This window comes from Muscardinus avellanarius (assembly GCF_963383645.1).
Source record: "Muscardinus avellanarius genome assembly, chromosome: 1".
In the NCBI taxonomy this organism is placed as follows: domain Eukaryota; kingdom Metazoa; phylum Chordata; class Mammalia; order Rodentia; family Gliridae; genus Muscardinus; species Muscardinus avellanarius.
The window spans coordinates 108218654-108239628 of record NC_137786.1 but is presented as its reverse complement, the minus strand read 5'-3'; the positions used below and the strand labels follow the sequence as shown (position 1 = coordinate 108239628).

At 39.9% G+C, this 20975-nt stretch overlaps 2 protein-coding genes across 4 annotated transcripts in view; both read left to right on the top strand.

Moving 5' to 3' along the window:
• Nucleotides 1-20975, top strand: part of LARS1 (leucyl-tRNA synthetase 1) — a gene marked incomplete at its 3' end in the record, with an annotated part of 79118 nt that overhangs the window by 47030 nt on the left and 11113 nt on the right. For all 3 annotated transcript variants that reach the window (XM_080696404.1, XM_080696405.1, XM_080696403.1), the window contains 7 exons: nt 2007-2070; nt 5304-5487; nt 8659-8749; nt 10454-10594; nt 14493-14633; nt 15378-15488; nt 18612-18722. In XM_080696404.1, the coding sequence (XP_080552530.1) occupies nt 2007-2070; nt 5304-5487; nt 8659-8749; nt 10454-10594; nt 14493-14633; nt 15378-15488; nt 18612-18722 (843 nt within the window). The remainder of the gene's footprint in view (nt 1-2006; nt 2071-5303; nt 5488-8658; nt 8750-10453; nt 10595-14492; nt 14634-15377; nt 15489-18611; nt 18723-20975) is intronic.
• On the top strand, nt 11141-12546 carry LOC308270782 (tripartite motif-containing protein 60-like; the record flags this gene model as incomplete). The annotated part of the gene is given in 2 exon segments (XM_080706886.1): nt 11141-12416; nt 12419-12546. Coding segments are annotated over 2 exon segments (1404 nt in total).

Genomic DNA, 20975 nt, shown 5'->3' with positions numbered 1-20975 from the left:
TCAGTGTCAATTTCAGTACTTTGTATAGGGAGGATGTTGGGGGAGGGTACCCCACCAAATGTTGTGTGCATGTATGTCACTGTCAATATGATTTACATTATAATGTGAGACTATAATGCACCAATAAAAGTATATTAAAAAATAGAGTGTACGCTTGTAATCTCAGCATCTGGGTGGCTGAGACAGAAGATTGTAGTTTGCTGACAGCCTCAGCTACTTAGTGAGGCCCTTTGCAACTCAGTGAGACTCTGTTTCAAAATAAAGAATAAAGCTGGGCGTGGTGGCACACACTTATAATCCCAGTATTCAGGAGGCTGAGACTGAAGGATTGCAGTTCACGGACAGCCTCAGCTACTTAGTGAGGCCCTTTGCAACTCAGTGAAACCCTATTTCAAAATAAAGAATAAAATAGGGCTGGGGGTATAGCTCGGAGATAGAATGCTCCTGGATCTGGATTTCATCCCTAGTACTGAGGGGGGGGGGAATATATATATATATATATATGTATGTGTATATATATATATATATATATAATATTAGAATTGGGGTATGTCTAGGAGGTAGACAATCCCCAATACCAAACAAACAAAACAGAAAAAAAGAAGGGCATCTCTCAACTTAATAAAAAGTGACCTAACCGTATTATTATTATTTTTTTTAATAAAATTTGGATTTGGACTGAGCATGATGGTACACACTTGTATCCCAATACTTGGGAGACAGACAGGAAGATCACAGGTTTGACGCCAGCTTCAGCAACTCATTGAGGCTCTAGCAGCTTAGCAAGACTGTTTTCATCTGGGGGTATGGTAAAATGCCCTTGGATTTCATCCCCATTATCCCCCCCCCCACACACACGAAAGAATTTGTTATAAACCAATGAATTTTTCTATAATCAGTGGAAGTGAGGTAGTAATGGCAAAAAAGGAACCTATATTATAGTAGAAATGGAAGTATTTAAAAATAAGCAGATAAGAATTATAGTATGAAATATCAGATTTAGCCAGTGCCCTAAAAGCATGAGGTGATTAAAAAGTTCATTTAAGATAGCCTTTAACTGTACTAAAGATTATCCTAGTACTTAGGAGGTTCAAAGCCAGCCTCATCACTTAACAAGACCTTGTTGCAAAATAAAAAATAAAATGGGGATGGAGTATAGCTCAGAGGTAGGATGCCCCTGGGTTCAATTCCCAGAACCACATATAAAAAAAGGATAATCTTTATCCAGGCATGGTGGTACCTGTTTGCAATCCCCGTATTTGGGAGGATCACAAGTTTGAGGATAGCCTCAGCAAGTAATGAGTTTCAACAACCTAGCAAAATCCTGTTTTGAAATTAAAAAATAAAAATAGAGCTGGGTTGTAGCTTAGAATTAGAATGCTCATAGATTCAATCCCCAGTACCACAAAAACACAGGAAAAAATTAGGTACTTTATTGCCATGTAGTGCAAAATTAAAGACATGATCATTTTGGCTTCAGCAAAGTTAGAATAATGGCATGAAAACTTTTTAGATTGCTGGACTGACTGGTCCCTTGCTAGGTGTATTACCTAAGGGCAGAGCACAACTTGAAGAACCAATTACTATGATTATAATGACAGGAAGGGGCCTAAAATCCCAACTCTCACCTGTTGAGCTGGTCCTTTCTGTTCCTGAATGACTGAGTGCTGTGAAGTTTTTTCTTGTGTAACCAGCTGAGATGTTCTGGTTATAGTGAATTCCTTCCACACATCTAGCCCTGTCACCAGGGGGCAGTACAGGCTAATGGGAATCACAGTGGACTTAGTGTCAGACTGGAATAAGCCCTGGCTCTGTCACCCTTGAGCTGAGTAGCTCAGATGATTCTTTAATTGGCTTGATTTCACTTTTTGCCTCTCTAAAATTCATGTGAAGTATATTTTTCTTTTCATATTTTGAATTCTTTTTTAATATCATGGCTAACCAAGTTAATTTGATTTATTTAGATGTATTTTTATTAATGCCTGATCACTGACTTTGTATTTCAGATGTCAAAATCCACAGGCAATTTCCTCACATTGAGTCAAGCTGTTGACAAATTTTCAGCTGATGGTAAGTGTATATTTTTGCTATTGATATTCACAGTCTGGTTTACCTTAGATTACAGAAGACATTTAAAATTAGTGTTTTGGTTTTTTAATTTGCTTTTAACAAAAATTTTAAAATATTTGTGTTTTATTTGTTTGTTTGTTTATTTATTTATTTATTTATTTATTTATTTATTTATTTATGGTACTAGGGATTGAACCCAAGATAAAACTCCAAGTTTTATCTCAGCCCTATTTTTTATTCTTTATTTTGAAACAGGGTCTCACTGAGTTGCAAAGGGCCTCACTAAGTAGCTGAGGCTGGCCACTTGGGAGGCTGAGTCAGGAGGATCTCAGGTTCAAGGATAGCCTCAGTAAATAGTGAGAACTCTCATTAACAGTGAGATCCTGTTTGAAAATAAAACTAAAGTAGGGCTGGGGGTGTAGTTCAGAGGTAGAACACCATTGTGTTCAATCCCCAGTACCAAAAATAAATAAATAAATAAATAAAAATAAACCAATGGGCTAAAGTTTCAGAATAAACCTGATATTTGCCTGTTCTCACAGTATCACTCTCATGGTATTTATTAATCATGTAAAAAGGAAAAATAGTAACTTTATTAGTGGAGAAATTTGGTTCAAATCACCTTAACCAAGTGACTAAAGTAAGCAGTAACATTTAATATCATGTATCTTCCTGATGATTCAGTGAGAGGAACACAGCATCTCTTTTGTGGTCTTCTTGGAGAGGTTCATAATCTCAGTCTATTCATGAGGAAACATCACACAAAACTAAGGCTGGGAGTAGGTCTACTAAATAACTAGTATTTCTCACAAGTGCTAAGGTCACGAAAGACAAGGAAAGACTGAGAAACTGTCAGACTAGAGGAGACCAAGAAGGCACCACAATTAAATACAAGGTGGGGTTCTGGATTGGATCTTGGAATAGGAAAAAGGAGATTAGAGGAAACATTGGAATATTTGTGTAAGGTTAATCTGGTTAATAAGTAGTATTACAGAAATGTTAATTTTGTGGTTTTTATACTGTGATCATCTAAGTTGTTAATATTTAGGAAGCGGGATAAATGGCATGCATTTATTTTCTGTACAGTTTTTATAATTTTTCTCTAAGGATTGTTTAAAAGTAAAAAGCTAAAAAGTGTTCAAGCAGGTTGTGTTAGCATGTACCTTTAATTCCAGTACTTGAGAGACTAAGACAGGAGGATTGTAGCTTCGAGGACAATCTCAGCAAGTAGTGAGACTCTTTATTAACCCAGCAAGACCCTGTTTCCAAATAAGAAATAAAATTGGGCTGGAGTGTGTCTTGAAGGTAGAATGCACATGAGTTCAATTCCTAGTAACCCTTTCTCCCAAACACACATAAAGTGTTTTCAGCTTGTTGTGTAGTCTAAAGGATATTTAATGCATATTTAACATTATATTATTTTCTCCTTCCTTCCTTCCTTTATTGTGGTACTGAGGGTGGAATCCAGGGGCTTTTCTACCTCCAGGTTATACTCCCAGACCTATTTTTTATATTTTATTTGGAAACAGAGTCTCACTAAGTAGCTGAGGCTGGCTTTGAACCTGTGCGATCCTCCTGTCTCAGCCTCCCATGTACTGCGATTACAAGCGTGCGCCACCACTCCTGCTTTCAGCTTCCTTTTCTTTTCTTTTTTTTTTTTTTTTTGGGTGGTACTGGGCTTCCTGGAAGCCCTTCTACCTCCGGGCTACACTTCTAGACCTATTTTACATTTTTTTATTTGGAAACAGGGTCTCTTAAGCCAGCAAGGCTGGCTCCGAACCAGCGCAATCCTCCTGTCTCAGCCTCCCAAGCGTGAGGATTACAAGTGTGCGCCACTACGCCTGGCATCAGCTTCCTTTTTTAAGACACAGATAACAACATATACTGTTCTTCATTTTGCCCTTTTCACTTAACATTTCACATTTGAGATTACTCTATATTGGACTGTAATGAATTTCCTCTCTCTCTGCAACCAATATAGATATATCTCTGCAGCCATTTTAGAGATTTGTCCTATAGTTTATTTAATTAATCTTATTGATGGATATTTTTTCAAGTATTTTCAAATGGTAGGCGTGTGTGTGTGTGTGTGTGTGTGTGTGTGTGTGTGTGTGTGAAGTAGAGTACTAGGAATTTAAATCAGGGGCATTCTACCTTTGAGCTATACTCCTAGTCCTTTATTATAATTTGTTTTAAATCAAGGCTTTACTAAGTTGCTCTGACTGTCCTTCAGTATGTGATCTTCCTGTCTTAGCCAAGTACTACGATTATAGGTGTGCACCACAAAACCTGGGTCAAATAGTAGGTTTTGTTACGGCTGAAAGATGAGAATTGAAAAATTATCTAGGCATGGTGGCACACACCTGCAATCCTAGTACAAGGAGGATGACACAAGAGGATCATTGGTTTGAAGCCAGCATGGGGTAACATAGGCCCTGCTGCTTCTTTTTTTTTCTTCTTGGTTCTGGAACTTAAACCCAGAGGCATTCTACTTCCAAGTTACACTCCCAGCCCGATTTTATTTTTTATTTGAAAATAGGGTCTCACTAGGTTGCTGAAAGCCTCCCTAAGTTGCCTAGGCTGGCTTTGTGATCCTCCTGTCTCAGCCTCCCAAGTACTGAGATTACTGAGATTACAAGCATCTACTGCCACACCTGGCTGAGACTATTTCAAAATAAACAAAGTAGGGCTAGGGGTATAACTTGGTGGAGAATGCCCCTGGGTTCAATCCCCACAGACAAATAAAAAAGTAAAAGTTCTATTATTGGAAAACTTGGAACAACATAATCTTAGGACTGAAAAGGTAAATATACATTTGTATTCATAGGGAACCAGTGTGTGTTCTCCATATCATACTTTGCTACTTCTAAATGAGCTGAGATGTTGATAGTATAACCACAAAGAAATATGTATCTGCCCCCAGTTTATAATTTTCTTCCCCTACCTCATTAAAGATCACTTGATTTCATTAGCTCAACATGCCTGAGAAGAAACAGATACTATTACTAGGTTAATGCAAATTGATATAAATGTCTCCAGTATTTTAGTAACATATGAGGGATTCTACTTTGGAGGATTTTTTTTTTTTATCTATTGTTCCAGGATGGTACTTTACAAAAGCAGTTGTTATTCTTAATTTATTTGTGGGCTTTGTAGTATACCCAGTGGACACATAGTTTACAGTCAGTAAGCATGTCTCTGATTCATTGACTGATTTTTTTCCTTTTGTTCAGGAATGCGCTTGGCTCTGGCTGATGCTGGTGACACTGTTGAAGATGCCAACTTTGTGGAAGCCATGGCAGATGCAGGTATTCTCCGTCTGTATACCTGGGTAGAATGGGTGAAAGAAATGGTTGCCAACTGGGACAGCTTAAGAAGTGGCCCTGCCAGCACTTTCAACGATAGAGTTTTTGCCAGGTAATCTGTGGGTCCCCACCGCTTTGTGCTTTTACAGTCACTATTGCATTTTTAAATTTTTCTTCTTTATCCTAAAATAAGTTAGATGATAATCATTGCTATTATTCATTGAAGGCTTACTTATTCCAGGCGCCATATTATGTACTTTGCATTTATTATCTGGCTTTAGCCTCAAACTAAACTGGCCTTATATGGTAAAGGTGTTATTAGCTTTACTCTATAAATAAACTAAAGCTGAGAAATATTAAGTATTTTATTAAATGGCTTGAAGCAAGCCAGGTGCAGTGGTACACTCTTGTAATCCCAGTACTTGAGAGGTTGAAACAGGAGGATTGCAGGTTTGAGAACAGCCTCAGCAAATAGTGAGACTCTCATCAATCTAGTGAGCCTCTGGGTTCAATCCTCAGTATACCCAACCCCCAAAAAAAGCCTTAAAGGTAGTAATTGAAAACTTTGGATATGAACTGTTTTCTGTCTACAAAGCCTGTACTTATAACTGTTTTCCTATGCTGTCTTGCATTAGAGTAAAGCAGACTAGTTAAAGGAAAAGTAGATTAAAAGAAAAGGAGCCAGGCATGGTGGCGCATGCTTGTAATCCCAGCGCTTGGGAAGCTGAGACAGGAGGATCACACAGGTTCGAAGCCAGCCTCAGCTATTTAGTGAGGCTCTCAGCAACTTAGTGAGACCTTGTTTCTAAATAAAGTATAAAATAGGTCTGGGAATATAGCCCAGAGGTAGAAAGCCCCTGGGTTCCACCCCCAGTACCACCCCCCACCCCCCAAAAAAAAAGAAAAAGAGAAAGAAAAAGAAATGGCTGGGTGTTACTAGCCATGTGGGTACACATCTGTAATCCCAGTACTTGAGAGGTTGAGACATGGGAGATTGCAGGTTTGAGGCCAGCTTCAGAAACTTAGTGAGACCCTGTTTCAAAATAAAAAAGAAAATGGGGTTGAGATGTAGCTTGGTAGAATAATCCCAGTAACACACACAGAGGAAAAAGAAAGAAGAAAGAAAAGGAAAAATGCGTTTAAAAAATTATTATTCAAAGCCCAGGAGCCATCCTAAACTCTAGTGTTACAAAGATAAATAAGACATGATCCTTCTTTGTTGTCTAGTAGTAAGACAGACAAACATTTACTTAAACAAGTATACATGCAATAATAAGGTTAAGAGAATACAAGGGTGTGTGAATTCTGGATTTCTTGGAATTAAACAGGAGTTTTTCAGGGAGAGGAGAAATTATGTACATGTCATAGTGATATGTTTCTTTGATTTGAGTTTGTCAAGGAAATAGGTAGGAAATGAAAAGATTGGGGCCAAATTAGCCAAGTTAAGAAGACCGTGAGGTGGTAAGAGGATCCCCCCCAATATCTAGTATCATTTTATTTTATTTTATTTTATTTTATTTTATTTTATTTTATTTTGCGGGTCTGGGGATGGAACCCAGGGGCATTTGACCTCTGAGCTACACCCCCTGCCCTATTTTTTATCCTTTATTTTGAAACAGGGTCTCACTGAGTTGCAGAGGGCCTCACTAAGTAGCTGAGGCTGTCCGCGAACTGCTATCCTCCGGTCTCAGCCTCCCGAATGCTGGGATTACAAGTGTGTGTCACCACGCCCGGCTGTATCTATTATTTTAAAACGAAATATTTAAAGCTTGGCCACAGCCTTAATTAAGCTGCCTTTATATTGTGTTTTGGGCTTTATAACAGAGTTTGCTTCAAGAAATTTGTGTGTAGGTAGGTACTGGGGATTGAATCCAAGCACATTCTATATCTGAGCTATATATCCTTAGCCCTATTTATTTATTTTTTATTTTGAAACAGTCTTATTAAGTTGTGAGTTGTTAAATCCTAAGTTGCTGAGACTGGCCACCTACCTTTGAACCTTCTTGTCTTGTCTCCCAAGTGTTGACTGGGATTATAGGTATGTGCCATCGCACTTGGTCCCATAAAGAAATTTTTTTGTGTGTGTGTCTGGGGATGGAACCCAGGGACATTCGACCTCCGAGCTACACCCCCTGCCTAATATTTTATTCTTTATTTTGAAACAGGGTCTCACTAAGTTGTGGAGGTCCTCACTTAGTAGCTGAGGCTGTCTGCGAACTGCGATCCTCCGGTCTCAGCCTCCTGAATTCTGGGATTACAAGTGTGCGCTACCACGTCCAGCCCATAAAGAAATTTTTAAACAATCATTAACCGTATTATTTTTGTGTGTGTGTGTGTATGGTATTTGAGATTGAACGCGGGGCATTCTACCTCTGAGCTATACCCCCAGCACTATTTTTAGTTTCTTATTTTGAAACAGGGTCTTGCTTAGTTGCTGAGAGTCTTGCTAAGGCTGCCATCCTCTCGTCTGAGTTTCCCAAATTTTGGGATTATAGATGTGAGCCACCACACCTGCCTTAACTGTGTTTAGCATCCCTAAATAGTAAAAAATGATACTTAAGGGTGGTCAGGCAATCATGAGACTATAATAGTTTTAAGGAGTGCAAAGATGATTTTCTTTTGAGCAGTTTTATTATTTGTTTGTTTTTTGTCTGTCTGTCTGTCTGTTTGTTTGTTTATTTATTTATTTATTTATTTATTTATTTATTTATTTATTTATGGTACTGGGAATTGAACCCAGTGCCATTCTGCCTCCAAGCTACATCCCCAGCACCCGCCTTTAATTCTTAATTTGAAACAGAGTCTTATTAAATTGTGGAGAGTGCCGGGTGTGGTGCCGTACGCTTGTAATCCTTGCGCTTGGGAGGCTGAGACAAGAGGATCGCACAGGTTCGAAGCCAGCCTCAGCTACTTAGTGAGGCTCTCAGCAACTTAGTGAGACCCTGTTTCCAAATAAAATATAAAATCGGTCTGGGAGTATAGCCTGGAGGTAGAAAGCCTCTGGGTTCCACCCCCAGTACCACACACACACACACACACACACACAAAAAAAAAAAAAAAAAAAAAAATTGTGGAAAGCCTCATTAACCTGTGATCCTCTTGTCAGCCTCCCAAGCATATGCCACCACACTTGGTTTCTTTTGAGCAATTTTAAATATTTTTGGTATTGTTTTCATTTTATTGCTTATTAATATATGCAGTAGCCTTATATTTATATAATATATATGTACATACATATATAATTGTTTTTAAACTCAATAACCTTTGTTTTCCTAATCAATAGTGAAATGAATGCAGGAATTATAAAAACAGATCAAAACTATGAAAAGATGATGTTTAAAGAAGCTTTGAAAACAGGGATTTTTGAGTTTCAGGTATGCTATATATCTTTTGGTATCTATAAAACATGTAGTGTGAATATGATGTGTTTATCCCCTTTTTTTCTACTATAACATAATTGCATGTCTAGCATACACACTGAAAATCTTACCATGAAATTTTAAAATTATTTCCAGCCGGGCGTGGTGGCGCACACTTGTAATCCCTGCGCTTGGGAGGCTGAGACAGGAGGATTGCACAGGTTCGAAGCCAGCCTCAGCTACTGAGTGAGGCTCTCAGCAACTTAGTGAGACCCTGTTTCCAAATAAAATATAAAATAGGTCTGGGAGTATAGCCTGGAGGTAGAAAGCCTTGGGTTCCACCCCCAGTACCACCAAAAAAAAAAAAAAAAAAAAATTATTTCCACAACCTTTTTTTTTTTTGTTAGTACTGGGGACTGAACCAAGAGGCATTCTACCTTTGAACTACACTCCAAACCCAAGTTTATTTCTTATTTGGAAATAGAGTTTTGCTAGGTTAATGAGAATCTTACTACTTGCTGAGGCCGTCCTTGAACCTGCGATCCTCCTGTCTCAGCCTCCGAAGTACTAGGGTTACAGGCATGTGTCACCATGTCCGGTGACAAAGTATTTTTTTTTTGGTAGTGGAGATGGAACCCAGGGGCATTCTACCTTCAAGCTACACCCCACAGTCCTAACTTTTATTCTTCATTTTGAAACAGGGTCCCACTGAATATCAGAAGGCCTCACTCAGTAGCTGAGGCTGGCTGGGAACCTCAGTCCTCCTGTCTCAGCCTTCCAAATGCTGAGATTACAAGCATGTGCTACCACACCCACCTTTACAAACTACTTCTTAAGTAGTTTATTTTATATTTCTTAATGTATTCATTTAATATTAAGAATTCTTCTCCTGGATGATCCATGAGCATTAATAAATTAAGTCTAAAAATTTAGTCCATACTCTCCAGGAATACTTTTTAAAACTGATAACATTGAAGGCAAGATTGTAATTAATTGCTATTAATTTTAAAGCAAATGTTTTCTAAGGTTTTCCACAAGGTGGTAGTAATTCCTCCAGTTTGGCATTTTAAACGTTTAAAGAAAAAATGCTCAATCAGTTTTGTAAAATATCACAGTATGATATGTGTAACTTGGTTTTCAGGGATGTGGTTAAATAAGGGTAAGTATAGTGCACAATTAAAATTATTTAATTTTTATGTCTTAAGTTACAAAATGCCTTTTAACTTTTTTTCTTCAGAATCAATATAAAACTGCAACATTCTTTTTTTTTTTTTTTTTTAAACAGTACTGGGGATTGAATCCAGTGATATTCTACTCCCAAATTACACCCCCAGCCCTATTTTATTTTTATTTTGAAACAGGGTCTTGCTAGTTTGATGAAAGTCTCACTACTTGCTAAGGCTGTCCTCAAACCTGCAGTCCTCTGTATCAGCTTCCCAAGTAATTGGGCATGGTGGCATATGCCTGTAATTTCAGTGCCTGGGAGGCTGAGATAGGAGGATCGCAGATTTAAGGACAGCTTCATCAACTAAGATTCTCACCAACCTAGTTAGACCCTGTTTCAAAACAAAAGATAAAAGGTTGGGGGTGAGCTTGGAGGTAGACTGCCCCTGGGTTCAGTCTCTAATAACACACACACACACACACACACACACACACACACACACACACACACACGAGAAGGTTAAGAAAAATAGTAAATAATTTCCAATTTTATAGGCCGCAAAAGACAAATACCGTGAATTGGCCATAGAAGGAATGCACAGAGAACTTGTTTTCCGGTTTATTGAAGTTCAGACAGTTCTTTTGGCTCCATTCTGTCCACATTTGTGTGAACACATCTGGACACTCCTGGGAAAGGTACCTTAATGGGTTTAAAATGTTGTGAGTGGTTTTGGTTTTGGCTTTATTAACTGTTATGATGATATAGTTACTTGAGAAAAAAGTTGAAGGGCTGGGAATATACCTCTGTGTTAAGAGTGCTTGCCTAGAGGCTGGAGCATGCTGCGGGGAGCTCCGCGGTGTGGGTGCTGCGGCGTCCGAGGCCTGATCCGCGCGTCTACCTGCGCCAGGTCGGCCATCGGTTCATCCCATCCTTGCTGTGGTATCTCTAGACACCCACACTGTAAAGGAATGATTGATCCTCTTTCTTGAAAGTCATCATCAAATTCAAGTGCAGATGGGCTAATCTGATAGCACTACAACCTTTGAATTCTTGATCTCTGATCTAAGGTGCTCAGGCCTACACATGCCTTTAATGACAGCCGCCAGCACGCCCAGCCAGTGAGCCTGCTGCCGGTCTGTGAGATCTTGGAGGAACATTCGCTTTTCCCTGAGACTTGAGCTCTAGAGAGGCAGGCCTTGCCAAGTAGCATCGCCTTACCCACAGCCCCTCCGCACAGCGTGATGGAGTTCAAGGCAGCGCTGGCAGAGCTCCAGGCGGAGTGTGGCTGTCCCATCTGTGTGGATTACTTCAAAGACCCGGTGACCATTGACTGTGGGCACAATTTCTGTTCCGATTGCCTCAGTGCGTCCTGGAAGGACCTCAATGATACCTTTCCCTGCCCCGTGTGCAGGTTCTGTTTTTCAAAAAAGAACTTCCGAAGGAACCCCCAGCTCCGGGGGTTGACTGAAGTTGCTAAGCTCCTGCAGATCAGGAAGAGCAAGAGGAAGCGGCAGGAGGAGCCCGCCGTGTGTGAGAAGCACCGTCAGTTTCTTACCCTCTTCTGCGTGAAGGACTCCCAGGTGTTATGTACCCAGTGCAGTTTTTCCCCCGAACACGAGAGGCACTACATTTGTCCCATTAAGAAAGCTGCTGCGTATCACAGAAAGATTCTCACACACAGCATTGAGCCCTTGAAGCATAACATAGAGCGAGTTGAGAAAGTATTAACTCTGCAAAGAAGCAAATCTCTGGAGCTGAGAAGGAAGGTCGAAAAGAGGAAAGAAGAAATAAATTCTGAATTTGAGCAAAGCGCACTGTTTTTACATAACGAGCAAGAGGCTCTCCTCAAGCAGATGCAGGATGAAGAGCTGGGCATTTTAACGCAGCTTAACGAGAGCCTCGGAAGATTTTCACATCATTTCTCCACATTAAAACATCTGCTGAAAGCAATGGAGGCCGACTGTGCGCGGTCAGACCTGGCCTTCCTGATGGGTGTGAAGAGTGTCCGGCAGCAGTATCACAGCCTCAAAGCCCCAGACCCGCTTTCATTCCGGTTACAGAAGTATGGGCTTCGTCTTCCTCCCCAGTATTCTGGCTTGGACAGAATTAGAAAGCAGTTTCAAACCGAAGTGAGTTTAGATCCTGACACAGCGTCCCCTCAGCTTATTATCTCTGAAGATAGAAAAAGTCTGCAGTACAGGAAAAAGAAACAAAATGTGGATGATAACCCAAGGAGGTTTTCCCTCTGCCCTGCCGTCCTGGGTTCTAAGATAACTAACTCCGGCAGACATTACTGGGAGGTGGAAGTGGGTAACAAGCCTCAGTGGACGCTGCGTGTGTGTCAAGACCATCTTCCGAGGAGCTGGAGGAATCACCCTTCAGTCCTGGGTGGCTTCTGGGCAGTTGGCCGGTATATTGAGAGTGGTTATGTTGCGTTTGGTCCTAAGAAAATCCAGCTTCTGCCAGCAGTAAGGCCCAGTAAGATTGGCATTTTTTTGGATTTTGGATTGGGTGAGGTTTCTTTTATAATATGAATGATAGGTCTCTTCTCTATACCTTCAGTGATTCTTTGACCAGTGCCGTTTGGCCTTATTTCTATGGCGGAACAGACTCCGAACCCCTTAAAATCAAGTCAGTAGTGGATTAGGGAAGATAAAGAACCAGCCCCTTATTCTCTTTAAGTTTTTAGGGCTGACGTAGCCTGTAAATTTTATTATTTCTGGAACCTTTTTTTAAGTTGTACCATTGAAAACCACAATAGATTTTTCCCCCTCATTTTCAGCAACTATAAAAAAGACCTTGTAGCGAGCCGGGCGTGGTGGCGCACGCTTGTCATCCCAGCATTCAGGAGGCTGACACCGGAAGATCACGGTTCGCAGGCAGCCTCAGCTAGTGAGGCCCATCGCAACTCAGTGAGACGCTGTTTCAAAATAAAGATAAAAAAAATGGGCAAGGGGTGTAGCTCAGAGGTCAAATGGTCAAATGCCTCTGGGTTCTATCCCCCAGACCCGCAAAAAAAAAAAAAAAAAAGATATAGTAGCAATGCCAATTTCATAGATATCGTTGAATATAGTCAAGTGCTTCAAATTCTTAGTTAAAATATTTGGAAATTATATCATGTAACATCCAATAAAACATGTTGTGACTGTCTTAAAAAAAAAAAAAAGAGTGCTTGCCTAGAATGTGTGAACCTTGGATTTGACCTCCAATACTACACACACACACACAAAGAAAACTGAAAATGAGTATTTTGGAGCTGTTACTAGATTAATTTTTACAATAGGTTAAAACAGCTAAAGACAGATAAATTACTGTGGTATATACACAGTATATATATTTTAAAAACAGGATCCTGTCTGGGTATGGTGGCACATGCTTATAATCCTTGTGCTTGAGAGGCTGAGACAGAAGGATCGTAGGTTCGCAGCCAGCCTCAGCTATTTAGTGAGACATCCTGGAACTTGGTGAGACCCTGCTTCAAAATAAAAAATAGAGCTGAGGGTGTAGCTCAGAGGTAGGATGTCTCTGAGTTTAATCCCCAGTACTGTAACAAACAAACAAACAAACAACAACATGATTGTGTGATACACCTACCTCGTTCTTATTTCTTAGGAAATGTAATACATTTGAATATATTCAGATACATATTTGAAAACATGTATAACTAATACTTCTTTTCAACTGTTAAAAAGGTGAAAATATTTAAAAACATAAACAACTGTAATGAGCTGCTTACAAACAAAAGTAGAAGTATGTATTTGCATAAATATTTTTGTCTTATATAAAATTCCATGCATATATAGGATTGTATATTCAGGGATATTTTATTAGCATTCTTATTGTGAAGATAAATTCAGTTATTTCTTCCAGCCTTTCAGATAAATAGATTGGATGGTTTAATAACTCCTTTCCAACCATATTAGCTAGGCTGATTTGGCTTCTTTACATTTTTCAGTGCTCAAAGGATGCAAAAAAGTGCTCCTTCCTTCCTTCCTTCCTTCCTGTGCTGGGGGTTGAACCCAGAGGCATTCAACTTCCAAGCTACACCCTCAGCCTGTTTTTATTTCTTATTTGTAACAGAGTCTCACTAGGTTGCTGAGAACCTCATTAAGTCACTGAGGCTATCTTTGAAACTGAGATCCTCCTTTCTCAGCCTCCCAAGTACTGAGATTACAAGCATGCGTGACCACGCCTGGCTAAAAATGTGTTCATGATCTATATACCGAATAGCCATACTTTTACTGCCAGATGCATTAACAGGATAAAAACTAAGATTGTGCATAATTTATATAATAATGATTAAATTTAGGCAAATTAGCATTACATAATTGTCTTTGAAAGTGAGCATATGTGTGTGGGTATTAATACGCTTGTACAAATGAATGCTAATTAAAAATGTAGAGTCAGACTTCACAGCTTGAATTCTAGGGAACATTAGATCAGGGGCTGTGGAAGTGTGTTATGTGTAGTCAGGTTTGAACTTTGAGCACACCATTACAGATGGTAGCCTTGGTACGAAAGTATAAGCAAGAACTATAAAATCATTGTGTTGTCTAATCTCACTGAACCTTTCTTTGTTTTTCCTATTAAAAGCCTGACTCAATTATGAATGCTTCATGGCCTGTGGTGGGTCCTGTAGATGAAGCCTTGATACGTTCCTCACAGTACCTCATGGAAGTCGCACATGACCTTAGACTACGACTCAAGAACTATATGATGCCAGCTAAAGGAAAGGTGAAATCATCCATCTTCTCTTTTTAAAGATAATTTCTTACCTGGGCATGGTGGCGCACACTTGTAATCCCCGGTTCTGGGATGGAACCCATGGGCATTCTACTTCCAAGCTATACCTCCAGCTCTTTTTTTTTAAAAAAAATTTTTATTTATTTATTTGTTTATTTTTTGTGGTACTGGGGATGGAACCCAGGGGCGTTCTACCTCTGAGCGACATCCCCAGCCCTATTTTACTATTCTTTATTTTGAAACAGGGTCTCACTGAATTGGAGAGGGCCTAAGAGCTGAGGCTGGCTTTGAACCTGCACAATCTTCCTGTCTCAGCCTACCAAATACTGGGATTACAACATGTGCCACCAGGCCAGGCTTTTTTATTTATTTTGAAACAGTGTCTTAACAAGTTACAGAGGGCCACACTAAGTAGCTGAAGCTAGCAGCAAACCTGTGATTCGCTTATCTCAGCCTCCTACGTGCTGGGATTATAAACCCACGCCATCAGACAGACCCAGCTATACCAGCCCTAGTTTTAATTCTTTATTTTGAAACAGGGTCTCACTAAGTTGCAGAGTGCCTCAGTAAGTAGCTGGGGCTATCCTTGAACCTGTGATCCTCCTGTCTCAGCCTTCCAAGTACTGGGATTAATGTTAAAGGCAGTGGTAGTGCATATTGGGGGGTTGTTTGTCTCCGTTTTGGATTACATTAAAGCAAATAAATATTTTTTTTTCTTTTCCTTCTACTCTGTAGAAGACTGACAAGCAACCGCCTCAGAGGCCTTCACACTGCACCATCTATGTGGCGAAGAACTACCCACCGTGGCAGCATACCACTCTGTGCGTTCTGCGTAACCACTTTGAGGTGAAGCTCTCAGTAGACATTTTCCCCAACTGCGTTATATCCTGCTTACGTTGTTTTGTTTTTAGAATGTTGGTGATGTCTAGAGAAAGATGACAGGCAGCTTTGTTTAGTTTCCTCTAAGCAGGGAGTGTCCTTTGTTATCCTTGGAAGCTCACAAGTGAACACTATGGGGAAAGCTGTTATTTTTTTAATAATTTCTGAATGTTCATTTAAATATATATTGGATTTAATTGTATGGAATTGGAAGGCATGGATTTTTTTTTTATGCACACCGTTAAAATTATGAAGCAAAAGGGCAGAGTTTACCTTTTGAGTTTGTTGTGTTGTCAACAGTGGGATTCATGAAGACTTACCTTACCGTATTTGAAGTAAATTGGAGCTTTATTCTTTGTTACTTAAAAAAATACACTTTAATTATTCGATAATTACCTATAGAAGGGTAGCACTCTAAGGTATTTTGAGGCTTTTTAGGTAAATAGCTATGAAATATGATTTTTTTGTGTGTGGTACTGAAGATTGATCCCAGGGGCATTCTACTTCCAAGCTATACTCCCAGTCCTTTTTTTTTTTTTTTTTTTGGTGGTGGTGGTACTGGGGGTGGAACCCAGGGGCTTTCTACCTCTGGGCTATACTCCCAGACCTATTTTATATTTTTTAATTGGAAGCAGGGTGTCACTAGGTTGCTGAGAGCCTCACGAAGTAGCTGAGGCTGGCTTATTATTATTTTTTTTTTATGGTACTGGGGTTCCTGGAAGCCCTTCTACCTCCGGACTACACTCCCAGACCTATTTTATACTTTTTTATTTTTGGAAACAGGGTCTCTTAAGCCAGGGGGGCTGGCTTTGAACTAGCGCGATCCTCCTGTCTCCATCTCCCAAGTGTGGGGATTACAAGGGTAGGGTGCGCCACCATGCCCGGCTGAGGCTGGCTTTGAACCTGTGCGATTTCCTCAAGAGCGGGGATTACAAGCGTGCGCCACCATGCCTGGTCCAGTCTTTTATTTTTAGTACTAGGAATAGAACCCAGGGCATTCTACGTCCGAGGAGATATACCCCAGCCCTATTTTTTTAATATATTTTTTATTTTTTTGGCAGTACTGGGGATGTAAACTGGGGGCATTCTACCTCTGAGCTAAACCCTCAGCCCTATTTTTTAGTCTTTTTATTTTTGAAACAGGGTCTCACTGAGTTGCGAAGGGCTCCCTAAGTAGCTGAGGCCATCCCGAAACCATGATCCTCCATTCTTTGCCTCCCCAATACTAGGATTACAAGCGTGCGCCACCACACCCAGCCTTGCTTATTCTTTATTTTGAAACATGATCTCAATGAGTTGTAAAAGACTTCACTAAGTAGCTGAGGCTGTCTGTGAACTGCAATCCTCCTGTCTCAGGCCTCCCAAATGCTGAGATTACAAGTGTGCGCCACCATGCCCGGCCCTAATTTTTTTTTTTTTTTTTTTTTTTGTGGTACAGGGGTGGAACCCAGGGGCCTTCTATCTTTGGGCTACACTCCCAGACTTATTTTATATTTTATTTGGAAACAGGGTCTCGCTAAGTTGCTGAGAGCATCACTAAGTAGCTGAGGCTGGCTTTGAACCTGCATGATTATCCTGTCTTAGCCTCCCAAGCACGGGTATTACAAGCGTGCGCCATCACGCCCGGCTCTATTTTTTATTCTTCATTTTTGAAACAAGGTCTCACCAAATTGCTTAGTGGAGGGCCTTTGGCTGTGAACCTGTGATCCTCCTGTCTCAGCTTCCCAAGTACTGGGACTATAAGTGTGTGCCACCACACCTGGCTTGAAATATGATAGTTCTATGGAAAGGAAACTCAATATTTAAGCTGATAAAAAAGATACTACATTTGATCTTAGCCAAGAGTCAAGAAGCAATGAAATTCAGTATTTAAGCTTAGCTCTAAAGTTTTCTTAAGGAAACAATCTTTTTTTCTTTTTTTTCTTTTTCTTCTTCTTCTTCTTTTTTTTTTTTTTTTGCTGGTCTGGGGATGGAAACCAGGGACATTCAACCTCCGAGCTATACCCCCTGCCCTATTTTGTATTATTTATTTTGAATCAGGGTCTCACTAAGTTGCAGAAAGCCTCACTAAGCAGCTGAGGCTGTCCGCCAACCACGATCCTCCAGTCTCAGCCTCCCGAACACTGGGCTTACAAGCGTGCACCACCATGCCCGGCTTCTCTTTTTTTGGTACTGAGGATTTAACTCAGGGACATTATACCTCTGAGCTATACTCCCAGCTCTATTTTTTATTCTTTATTTTGAAACAGGTTCTCACTAAGTTGTGGAGGGCCTCACTAAGCATCTGAGGCTTACAGTGAACCTGCAATCCTTCTGTCTAAGCCTCCCAAGTACTGGGTTTATAAGCGTGTGCCACCACGCCCAGTTTAACAAATCTGTTTTTCTTTTATATTTAAATTATGGGAGCAGAGACTATCCTGTATAATTCTGACCTTTTACTGAAGTTACTAAAATAGTTATTGGTAGACTTAACCTTTAAGGTACACTTAAAAAGAGTCAAAATAAGGATTGTGGTCAAATTATAAAGAGGTAAAATAAAATTTGTAGTTTTCATTTTATAGATCTTTACTGGAATTCTGCCACAATACTTTTCATAAATAGTTAAGAAATACTCAACCTGAAAGTGGTGGTATATGCCTGTATCTCACTATTTGAGAAACTGAGACAGGAGGATTGCAGGTTTGAGGACAGCCTCAGCAACAAAGTGAGAGACTCGGCAACCTAGGGAGACCTTGCTTTGAAACGAATAATGAAAATGGCTAGAGGTGTAGCTCAGAGGTGGATTGTCCCTGTGTTTAATTCCTGGCACCACCCCCTCCCAATTTATTTTTTCCAGAAAATCTACTTTCGCATTTCTGAAACTTGATGAAAAAAGAAAAAGAAGCTGTTTCTTTTTTCTTTTGTTTTTTAAATTTCTTTTGAGCCAGGCATGGAGGCTTTTCATGAGGCTAGGGTATGGCACATTCTTCTACTGTTGTTTAACAGACTGGTAGAGGCCGCAGTTACATCCGGCCATCTTCTCTGACAGGCACATCTGTAGTCCTACATTATATTGTTAAAGATATTCTTTTCTTCCCTCCCCATTTTTAGGCCAGTAGTGGACAATTGCCTGAGAACAAAGTCATTGCTACTGAACTAGGGAATTTGCCAGAATTGAAGAAATATATGAAGAAAGTGATGCCGTTTGTTGCCATGATTAAGGTAAGCTGTGGGGGTTATGCAGTGCGCCCACATGAGTAATGGTTCAGTAGGACAGTAGAGGGAAGGAGAAAGCCTTGAGCATAGGCTTCCTGCAGAAATCTGCTAAGAGAGCACTTTTCAATCAGTGGTTTGAGAAATGAGCTCTCAAATTTGGGGTTTACCTGTGGAATTGCTGAGTATGTGGAAATATGAATTGTAGAAGAAAAATTGTTTTAGAATTGCCATACTAAAGTATTCTCTTCACGTCATTCCTTCCCTTCTTTTCAGTGTGAGGAGAAACATCGTTTTTTGGCTTATGCATTTGGATCTGTTTTTACTAGATCCTGTTCTGGAACCAGGATTCTGCATTTGTATAAGCTTAGATTATTAAGATAAATGTTGTCTGCAGTGGTTAGACCAACTGAGATTTCTCAACAATGGCTCTTTGATATTTTGTTGTGGAAAATTTGGCTTCTTTAGAATCTCATTTAAGTTTGAAGGACCAGTGTCAGTCTGTTTAAGTAGTAATAGTATTTTTTAAAATATTAGTGATTTTTTAGGCCAGGCGTGGTGGCGCACGCTTGTAATCCCCGCACTTGGAAGGCTGAGACAGGAGGATCGCACGGGTTCGAAGCCAGCCTCAGCTACTGAGTGAGGCTCTCAGCAACTTAGACCCTGTTTCCAAATAAAATATAAAAAGGTCTGGGAGTATAGCCCAGAGGTAGAAAGCCTCTGGGTTCCACCCCCAGTACCACCAAATATATATATATATATATATATATATATATATATATTAGTGATTTTCCAGGCAAATTAGTGGTTTTTCATAGTTTGAAAATGATTAATCTAGGAATTAAAAAGTTGACTTTCTAGGACTTTTTCAAGGGAAGAGAAACAGAAATTAGGTGATATTCTGTTTTCTACTCTAACAGAATACCACTGACTGGATATTTTTTTTCTTTTTTGTGGTGTTGGGGTTGAACCCAGGGTCTGGTGCATTCTAGGCAAGCACTCCTAGTAAGCTACATCCCCAGCTCAGGGTAACTTAGGAACAGTGAAAGTTTATTTGGCTTAAGGTTCTAGAGGCAGGGAAGTCAGGAGCATGGCACCCCGTCCGTCATGACATGGCTGGAGGGCAAGTGAGGGAGCACCCCGCTATAGAGTGAAGCCAGCCAGCTCATCCTTATCTCAGGAGCCCACTCCTGCAGTAACCAGCCTGCTTCTGAGATAAGGGTGTTCATCTGGAGCAGGTGGTACACGGAAGCACTGGGTAGTAGGAATAATGTCATATCACTGTTTGAGTACACTGTGTTCAAAACAGTTATATCTGTGCTTATGAACTTGGTTTGCTAAGGCTATATTTTGTGTAGCAAATATTTAAAGTTCAAGAAAATTAAGAAATTAATTATATAGTAAGATTTTTTTCCTTTAAAGGAATATCTTAGGAATTCCCCCCCCCCCCCCCAGTACTGGGGATGGAACTCAGCAGCATACTACCTCAGAGCTACAACTCCAGCCTTTTTTTTCCCCTTTCTTTATTTTGAAACAGGGCCTCACTAAGTAAGTAAGGCTGGCTGTAAACCTGCAGTCCTCCTGTTTCAGCCTCCCAAGTACTGGGATTACAAGCAGATACCACCATGCTTGGCAGGGAATTTTTGTTTGGTATCTTGGGGGAAAATTATTTATTTATTTATTTATTTATTTATTTATTTATGGATCTGGGGATGGAATCCAGGGGCATTCTACCTCTGAGCTACATCCCCAGCCCTATGTTTTATTCTTTATTTTGAAACAGGGTCTCATGAGTTGCTAAGGACCTCACTAAGTAGCTGAGGCTGTCCTCAAACCACGATCCTCCTGTCTCAGCCTCCCAAATGATGGGATTACAAGCATGTGCAACTATGCCTGGCAAAAAATTCTTTTTTTTATTACCTGAAAGGATGTTCCTTGGCAGAGTGAATTCTTTCACTTTGGGGTTTACATGTTTAAGTCAGTCTAAATCAATAATGATAAATCCATATTTATATTATAGATTTGAAAACTTAGTGCCTTCCAGTTTTTTCATTGAAGCCTTAAATCTTACCTAACATTAAGTGATAATTATTCTGAGTTAGTAATTTTATTAACAAGCTTTGTAAGCTTATGAATACAAGGCCTTCTTTTAACTCTTGAAATTGATAGATTTCATCAATTGAGAGAAAAATAATTGCTTTGAAGGAAATATAGTCTTTTCAACATATTGTTAATGTGATTTTTTTTTTCCAAAACCATTTT